At 46.9% G+C, this 9,554-nt stretch overlaps 1 protein-coding gene across 1 annotated transcript; it reads right to left on the bottom strand.

Moving 5' to 3' along the window:
- Positions 1–3,444: 3,444 nt before the first annotated feature.
- On the bottom strand, positions 3,445–8,395 carry LOC119391623 (uncharacterized). Its single transcript, XM_037659291.1, has 2 exons — positions 7,165–8,395; positions 3,445–3,491 (listed from the first exon to the last, which is right to left on the bottom strand). The coding sequence occupies exons 1-2, from the start codon at positions 8,393–8,395 to the stop codon at positions 3,445–3,447; spliced, it is 1,278 nt and encodes a 425-aa protein (XP_037515219.1).
- Between the last annotated feature and the right edge of the window lie 1,159 nt (positions 8,396–9,554).

Genomic DNA, 9,554 nt, shown 5'->3' with positions numbered 1-9,554 from the left:
GCGCCTATACAGAAAACTGGTGCCCGGAAATCACTCTCTCCGCCGAAAAGAACGGTCCGCATTTCACAAGAAGATGACAGAATGCATCGTCAATTAGGGCTGCATCTTTTGTATATGGGCTTTTGTATTGGTTGGTGCCTATGTGCGGCGCCGGTGACTCCTCTTCTAATACATAATAACTGTCGTAAAAAAGGGGATAAAGCATAGTTAGCAATGTAAAACATAGCGTAAAGTAAAGCATAGTTAGCAATGTAAAATAGAATGTGAGGGTTGGGTATCCTTGCGCAGCCTCGCGGCGCAGAACCTAACCACGCGCTAGAGGGAAGTGCAGCTCAACTCGCCTAGAGCGCTTCTGTTGCCAGCGACGGCTGCGTGCTTGACGAGTTAAGAGGAAAATGCAGTGATAGGAAGCACGGTAGCATCCAATTCCGCGTAGGTAGCGTGATGGATGGCGCATCGCTTAATTGAGGGTGTGAATCATATCTATGGGCAGTCCAACGGGCCCGCGACGCAGCAGAGAGACTTGGTCTTTCTGTTCCGACGTAGGAGCGGCCCGCAACGTGCTAGGGTGCGTTCCGAGGGACCGAAATAAAGTTTATTCATCCATCCATCATATGACAATGTTGCAGCATAAACGCTAACCTAATTTCTAAACACCGTTTCAGGGACTCTTTAATGGCAATCGAGTGTGGCCTGGCGCGGAAATCAATTACACATGGCGCACACCCCTGAGCATAAGTATACTGGCCACAGCAGCGCTTGCCAAAATGGCTATGTGCGCCGTCTGGTGGCGAGCCTTCTTGTGTCGAGAGCATCACTATGGCCGCGTATTGGCTAGAGCAGTGCTTGCGACATAAGACGGCTCGCGCCAAGGCTGCTATTTTGGCATGCGCTCCCGTGGTCCCTGTACTTATGCTCACAGGTGTACATGATAAGACACGTATGCATAAAATTCTGACTGTTCGGTGACGTTGGCAGCTCAAACAAACAACGAGTATGCCAATGTAACTACAGAAGAGATGCATATTGGGGGCTTAAGTTATGCTAGAACGGGTGCAACTAGCCCCGACGTATGAACAGCCGTCGATATTGTCGGGGCCTCCATGGCAGCTTCCTTCCTGGACGATAGTCACGACAGTGCCGGGGTTCAAGAGCAAGAGAAACACACCTGGGCCAGCGTTGACGTACTTCGCTCTAGAACACATCAACACCAACTATAGAACCCGCCGTCACGTTTATACAGATGGGTCTGTCACAGATGGCTCATCTGCTATAGGTGTGTGGATACCGTCGGCGAATGTCACCATCACAGCCACTCTCAGCCACCGTACATCCGCCGCTGCCACTGAGCTGGCTGCATTGCGGAGGGCGCTTGCATATATTAAAGATCAGAGACCCGACTCTTGGGTGATATTCTCCGACTCACGAGCCGCACTGCAGTCCCTGAAATCTCCACGTACGCAAGACCAACTAGTCCTAGACATCAGGCGCCTAGGCAATAATGCTCATGAACTACACCACGATGTAGTACTGCAGTGGCTGCCCGCTCACTGCGGCATCGAAGGGAATGTTCGAGCTGACTCCGCTGCCAGAGCTGCGCATGACACAGCATCTGAGGAAATTGAAATTCCTTTTTCAAGAAAAGACGCAGCGATTCTGGTGTCTGCGTTCGCGCGTAATCTGCAGAGAACAATATGGAGCGATGCGAACAACCAGTATGGACCGCTGCACAGAATAGACCCGACGTGTAGCTTTCATGTGCCGCAGGGATTAACCAGACAAGATGAAACTTGCATTCACCGGCTGAGACTCGACGTTGCCTACACGAAATACTTCAAGCACAAGATCAGGCAGTCGGACTCACCCATGTGCACCACATGTAACACTCGGGAAGACCTAAAGCACGTACTCTGCGACTGTTCCCATTACGACGCAGAACGACAGATTCTGAAGGAGGCACTTCATTTGCAACGCGGCACGAGCTTGGAGCTGCTGCACCTTCTCGGCCCGTGGCAAGACAACAGTTGTGCGATGCGCAGCACAAAAGCGCTGTTGGCGTTTTTGAGGAACACTCAGCTTAACCAAAGCCTGTGAAGGACTCTTCTTATGTATATATGTGTGTTTGTGACTGTATGTACTATTTGTGTGTATATGGTGTATATGTGATCATTGTATATACCATAATCACCCGACACCTGGAGTAGCAAGCCAGGCGACAAACCAGGCTAACCTCTCCGGGCATTTCATTAAAGAATCTTATCTCTCTCTTCCTCGAATATTAGTGTGGAGTCTGGCGGTGGAAGTGAAAACGACTACTTTAATTAACATTTTTTGAAAAATATCCAGACCTGCCTTCTCTTCACTAACAGAAGTATATTTGGCTGCGACTGAGTTTATTTGTAGGCTTGCAAAGTGGTCTTCCGACAACTCTCTTAAATATCCGATCAGCATTAGACAAATGCTGATCGAATTAAAAAAAAAAACTGCTGTTTGGCGCATGTGTGAAAACTATATTTTGAATTCGCACTTCTAATGGTTACAAAAGCTTCTGCGCAATAGTATTTACATAAAAATTGTCCCCACATGATTGAAATTCCAAAACTGCGGCCAGCTTGCTTAGAAACACACACTGAACACTATCTGTGTGATAAAAATGCTTAGGAATGCTTACACTGTTAGCACACGAAACATAGTTTTAAAGAAAACCAAAATGTGTTTCGTAGTAGAAATATTATTGAGTGCGGAGATTGGAAAACCAAGCCGTAAGCGCAGCGCTTCACGTGCTGTTGTTAGAAGAAGGTGTAATGTATAAGCCAGACCACCGTAGAATAACACAAATCTAAGCTCCCAAAGTGGGCGAACGCACATACAATAAATTGTGAAGAGATTTTTTCTGCGCATTACAAAAGGTGCGCTGCACGTTCGCCTAATAATGGAACAGTACGTAATCATTCTGGTGCAAAATACTAAATGTGCGGGCTCTAATGAAGGTTTGCAGTATGTAATAATATGAAATAATTTAATGAATTGGACTTTGGAATTAAGTCTTAACATACATCAGTGTGATTCAATTCGCCAAATGTATTCTGACACAACTGTTCCCACAGCGACTAAGGACATCTAGCCAGATAGATGTCTTCGTCGTTCGTCTGTTCCCAAGCACACCAAGACCTCCTGTATGAATTCTGCATCACATACATAGTAGCCGGTGGTGTAACAGTGTTACAGCAGGATTGCGAAGGGAAGGGAAGCGCAGTCGCATACGGCAGTGAAAATAAAGCAGGAAATGAGCAGCAATAAACGCGGATGAACACTTTTGAGGGGGGAGAATTTTAAGATCTGTCAAAAGAGAATATCTCTTGTGTGAGATACAAAGGAAATAATAATGATGATGACAATCCCGCGGTAAACACGCGTAACATCTCACGTATTGAGAACAATCTATCAGCCATCGTCCTGGGTGGCTTGGAGGTGCTCCGAAGCATTCCGTCCTGAAAAACAGTAAAATAAAGGTTAAAACCAGTTACAACGACTGTCGGTATCTCCACGCGCGCTTACTTTTTTTATTTTGATGTGACCGTGTTGCACCCAGAAAAACTGTTAGGACCGCTCGGCGCAGGCTGCGCCGCAATGAGTAGAAAGCTTCGCAATCCTTTCAGATTGCTCTGTTGAATATCACTCGCAAAACGCGACTATTCAAGTTTCTTCGGGAGCTTACGCGAGCTACATAGGTGGACAAACTCACCCATGAGTCCACCCACTCAGATTTAGATTGAGCTGTTAGTGTGAGCTGAGTGAGCCCGAGTGAGTAATATTTTGGTGAGTTTGAGTGTGAGTGAGCCCGGTTGAGAAAAAAATTATTGAGTCTGAGTTCGAGTGAGCCGGTGGAGGGAAACTTTGGTGAGTCGGAGTCTGAGTGAGCGCTAAGCACAAAATATATTTCTTGAGTGAGTCTTAGTGAGCTTCATATTTTTTTGCTGACCTACGGTGATAACTACTCAACTTCAGCTTTACTATTAGCCATATGTCGGCTCACGTTTATACTCACATTTACTCACACATCCTTCAACAAACTAGCGTTCATATGCCAGATCAATATTTATTGACCAGAGGCTAGAGTTACGGCCGGAGGTGTTATAAAGCTCTTTCCATAAAACCCTTTCATGGGAAGTGCTTTATAAAAATATCTCGTGTGAGTCATATATTTCAATAAAAATGTCCTTACTGGATTGCGACTATTCATAGCTCGTATTTGAAGGTACGATATCAAAATGCACATCGCAGAACACCGATTATGCGAGATATTGGCGTTCAAGGGCATTGAGACAATGATCGAAAAAAACGCCAGGCCTGCGCTGAAATCGCAGCACAGTCACAGCGAAAGCTGGAAGAGCGGCGTTTCTAGTACCCGTTGTAAGCTCTCTTGGAGCTACAATACAAGTACACTAGAAAGGTACCCACTACGCCATAAATCACAATTTTTGTGAAGTTATGAAGCACCTACCAAGCCATTATTCGTAATTCTGCGGAGAAGCGAGGCACCAGCTACACGTATGTAAGGCATTATGTGCACTTTGTTGACGCGACGACTGATGACGATGAAGAATTATGGCTCAGCCTTTTGTAATGGGTTGGAAGCTTTAACCAGTATTGTTTTTGCATTGGGTGACGCCCGGTCGCTATTTCCCTCTCCTGTCATGCTTTATAACATACGTTGACGTGGGAGAGAGACGGGGGCGGGGGGGCGAAGAACTTTACTGAGACCCCGTGGAAATGGATCATGCGCTTTGGGCTTCCTTGGCAACCAATACAAGTGCACTTGCGAGCAACCCACTACGCTATAAATCATTGTAATTTTACTGAGACCCTGACGAAATGGATCATGCGCTTATGGGCTTCCTTGGCAACCAATACAAGTGCACTTGCGAGGAACCCACTACGCTCTAAATCATTGTAATTTTTGAGAAGTTGGGCAGCAGGCACTGTGCCACTTTTTGTCATTCTACGGAGAGCCGTGGTACCTGCTAAACGCATGTAAGGCGTTATGCGCACTGTGTTGATGCTGTGCCTGATGACGATGAAGAATTATGGCAGAGCCCTTTGTAACGGATTGGAAGCATTCAACAACCTACTCGTTGCGCAATTCGCATTGTGTGACGCCTGGTTACAGAATTCGCGTTGTGCGACGCTTGGTGCTTATTTTACTATTCAACCACGCTATATTGCATTTGCTAGTGTGGTTCCTTCCCGACATGAAGCCTGTATAGGACCTTTTTGCAAAGCAGTTTCAAGCACCGGCATGGCTCAGAGTCTGAATACTGGGCTCCCACGCAGAGGGCCCACGTTCGAACCTCGTTCCATCCTGGAAATTTTTTCTTATTTCCTTTTTTTTCTTATTTCGAGCGATATTGGTTACGGACACCGGCGGCGGCGGACAACTACGGCGCCAAAAACGGCCGGTGAAATGATCTCATAACAGCTTTCGCTGTACAAGCTAATTATACGCTAACGGACTCATGAGTCGACTCACTCAGACTCAGATCGAGCCGTGAGTCCGAGTCTGAGCGAATCCGAATAAGTAATATATTGGTGAGTTTGAGTCCAAGTGAGTCCGGCTGAGAAATATTTTAGTGAGTTTAAGTGCGAGTGTGTCCGGTCGGCGAAAATTTTGCTGAATCTGACTCCGAGCGAGCCCTCTGAGCAAAATGTATTTCATGATTGAGTCTGAGTGAGCTTCACATTTTTTGCCGACCTATTCGCGAGCGCCAGCGATAACGCTGGCATTTTTCATCACTCGTCTGTAAAAGCCAAATTGTGCCGACAACCGTCAAATTTCCGGCGGCCGAGGACTGTAATCGCAGCTATCAGTGTACAGGGCGTATTGCTTGTAGTTTGACTTTTCATTTCCAGGGCAAAAGTTCGCTTAATGAAGAGTTTCTCCGTTTTCCGTCCGTCTGCCGCAACCGCCTTCACCATAACGACGACGTCAAAATATGTAGATATTGCCGAACGCTTTTATTAGCTTTGTATACTTGCCTGATGTATTCTCGCTTGTGAAATCAGCTGTGGTACTTAGCTGGTTCACTGAACGCTGTGCAGTTAACCAGCCAATGCAATTTTGTTTTTGCCCAGCGACATTTGTTTAGCTGGCGCTTCCTACGCATTTGGATATAGGACAAGAAAATCGAGAATTTTAGGACTGCATTGGGTTGAGCGATTAGTTCACTGGCAAGCTCAACCTATATGAAAAATGGGCGGCATTACGGAGCGGTACAGTTTTAACAGGTGGTGGTGGTGGTAGCAACTTTATTAAGAACTCCGGCAAATTCGTGGCCTGGGCCTAGGCCGCCCTCGAGGAGGACCGGAGACCCTGTCTCCGCGCCGCCTCACGGGCTTGCTGGATGGCCCACAATTGATCTTGGAGGTTCGAGCTGCGCAGCGCGGCCGTCCACCGCGCTGCAGCTTCATCTGGGGAGACTGCATTTTCTTCGCCTATAACCGCGCATTCCCAGAGAATCTGCCTAAGAGACGCGTGAGTCCAGCCGCATAATTTGCAGTTATCGTCTGAATAGACGTCTGGGTATATCCTCCTGAGGTGAACGGGGTTGGGGAAGGTCTGGGTTTGTAGTTGCCTCCATTCTACCGATTGGGCCCTGTCGAGTTTGGGGCTTGCGGGTGGATAAATACACCTGGATTTTTGATAAAATTTTGTAATGTTACAGTATCTAGTCATTCTGTCCCTCTCTGTAAAGCCCTCCACTGGATTTCCATCCCCTGGAGAGGACTTTTCTACACGAGCCCGGAACGTGAGACCTCGCGCTACATGATGGACCTCTCCATTGAGGTTGGGTACGGGGGTGTGGGGGGACGTATGAGCCGGGAACCATATAATGTTTCGTTCTTCCGTCTCTTCAGAGATGATATATAATTCGCATTCCTGTGAGTCACTTATATATCTGCAACCGGGGCAAACGATGGCTAGGGCGATCGCCACTTCTTCCGCTGCCTCAGGGTTTTCGCCGCGTACACTGCACGAGCTGACCAATTGTTTATCAGTATTGAGGACTGCCACTGCGAATGCACGTCTATCCGCGTATTCTGCTGCGTCTACAAACAACGCTTCCTTGTCCCTACCGAAGGCTTGTAGTAAAGACCTGGCTCTACTCGCTCTTCGACCCTGATTCAGTCCGGGATGCATGTTATTAGGTAGGCTAGCCACCTGTAGCTTTTCTCTGATCGAGCTGGGCAGGGATGTCTCGTCGCCGTGCTGCTTGTGATAGGATATCTCCAGTTTGTCCAGGATGCTCCTGCCCGTTCGTGTCCTGGTTAGTCTCTCGAGTTCCGAGATTTGTTGAGCCTCTATCAAATCTTCGAGTGTATTGTGGATGCCCAGCTGTAGCAGAAGTTCCGTGCTTGGGCTATCAGGAAGGCCCAGCGCCATCTTGTGCGTTCTTCTAATTAGAGTGTTAAGCTTGGCCTTTTCTGCAGTGTACCAGTTGTGGTAGACGGCCACGTATGTTATGCGACTAATGACGAAGGAGTGTATGAGTCTGACGACACTGGTCTCCTTCATACCGCGATGTCTGTTGGTGATTCTTCTGATGAGCCTCATCGTGTTCGTGATTTTAGTCTCCAGATTCCTGATCGTTGCTCCGTTGGCGCCGTTGGATTCTATGATGAGTCCGAGCATCGTTATCTGCTTGACCCTTGGTATTTCGTGTCCTTCTTTGGTGCGTACGCAAATGTATTCGTGCTCAGCATGCCGGATGTAACACTTGGGGGGCCTTCCCTTAAGCGTCGGGCGGTAGAGAAGAAGTTCAGATTTTTCTGGCGAGCAGACAAGACCGGTTCCTACGAGGTACTGTTCCACTACCTCAACCGCGGTCTGTAGCCGCTGCTCGATTTCTCCGTCGCTTCCCTCGCATACCCAAATCGTAATGTCGTCTGCGTATATGGCGTGATGCACTCCCTCAATGGCGTTTAGGCGTTCGAGGAGGCCGATCATAACGAGATTAAAGAGCATCGGCGAGATGACGGAGCCTTGTGGGGCGCCGACGCTGCCCATACTACTGTCTTCTGATGCGAGTTTGCCCAGGGTTAACGAGATACTCCCGTTAGTGAGGAAATCCTTAACGTAGTTATACGCTCGGTTGCCTAGATTTAGTGTGGCCATCTTGCGCAGTATGGCTGCGTGAGCTGCGTTGTCGAAGGCTTTCTTGAGGTCTAATCCTAGAATGGCCCTAGTACCTCTCGTCTTATTGTCAAGTACCTGGTGTTTGATTTGCAACATTGCATCCTGCGTGGAGAGATGAGCTCGAAACGCGAGCATGGTGTCCGGATACGCTTCGATGTCGTCCAAGTGTGCGTTGATACGACTGAGGAAGGCGTGCTCCATCAACTTTCCGACGCACGACGTAAGGGATATAGGTTTGGCGTTTCTTTTATGTAACATTCTAGGTGTTAATGCCTCGTTGCTAAAGTCATGTTTTTAATTGCTCAAGGTTGTGTGAAAGTACTTGAGCAGAAGTAGTTCACTCATGCCAGCTATAATACAAGGAATGCTTTGAAGGAAAGAAGTGTTAATTTTCATGGCTCGTTTTTCTACGTTATACACAATATTAATGAGCACCAACAGGCAATAATGCCAAGGAAAGTATAGGGGATGGTATTAGTGGTAAATGTAAGGTAAACGTGAAGAAAGAAAAGTGGACGAAAAGATAGCTTGCTGCGGGCAGGGACCGAACATGCGACTTTCGAATAACGCGTCCGATGCTCTACCAACTGAGCTACCGCGGCGGCCATCCCCCCGTCCACTTTATAGGGTATATATGTACATTTAAATGTGGGAGCGTCATTCAGCGCCGCCAGTAGCCATGACGGCGAGTGCGGAATACTCTTTTTCTGCCTGTTGGCGTCACGTACCACGTGAACTTATTACGAGCTGGCAGCTGACCAACAATCCCTCGCATACTACCTGAAAGCATCAAGTCTTCCAGAACGAGACCCTCGCTATGAATGAAGGAAGGTCGATTCCACGAAAGATCGAAAAAGGGTGTATATTTGATGTTTCCGATTTTCCTGATAATATTGTATGTTGTGCACATATGATTGCACAGCATGAAATCGCAGTTCGTTTTCAAATAAAATTTTTTTTCAACACAGCAAAATTCGACAAGTGTCGCCGGTTGACGACGACCATTTTACGAAGAATGCGTTTTCGTAACTTCGGAACCATGCTGGCAGCTACTCAAGCTATATATTACAAATATCTTTCTTTTTGGCGGAAGTAGAAGTAAAGAGGAAATCGCTATTATCATTTCATGGAATTCTGAGTAAATTATGTATTTTTAAAAATTCACGAAAAACGCTGCGTTTTTGAAAATCAGTCAAATTTGGGGCGCTATGGCTACTTCTGTGAACATCTTAGCTTGTTCATATTTGCATTATGAATAGGCCTTTATGTGAATAATGAACCTCTGCATTTGTATTTCTCTAATAATTTTCAAAGTAGTAAATTTTCATGCTCGAAACACCAAAAAGAGAAAAGTGCTCCT

Source organism: Rhipicephalus sanguineus, chromosome 4, assembly GCF_013339695.2.
Source record: "Rhipicephalus sanguineus isolate Rsan-2018 chromosome 4, BIME_Rsan_1.4, whole genome shotgun sequence".
Taxonomy (NCBI): Eukaryota; Metazoa; Arthropoda; class Arachnida; order Ixodida; family Ixodidae; genus Rhipicephalus; species Rhipicephalus sanguineus.
This window is presented reverse-complemented; position numbering and strand designations above follow the sequence as displayed.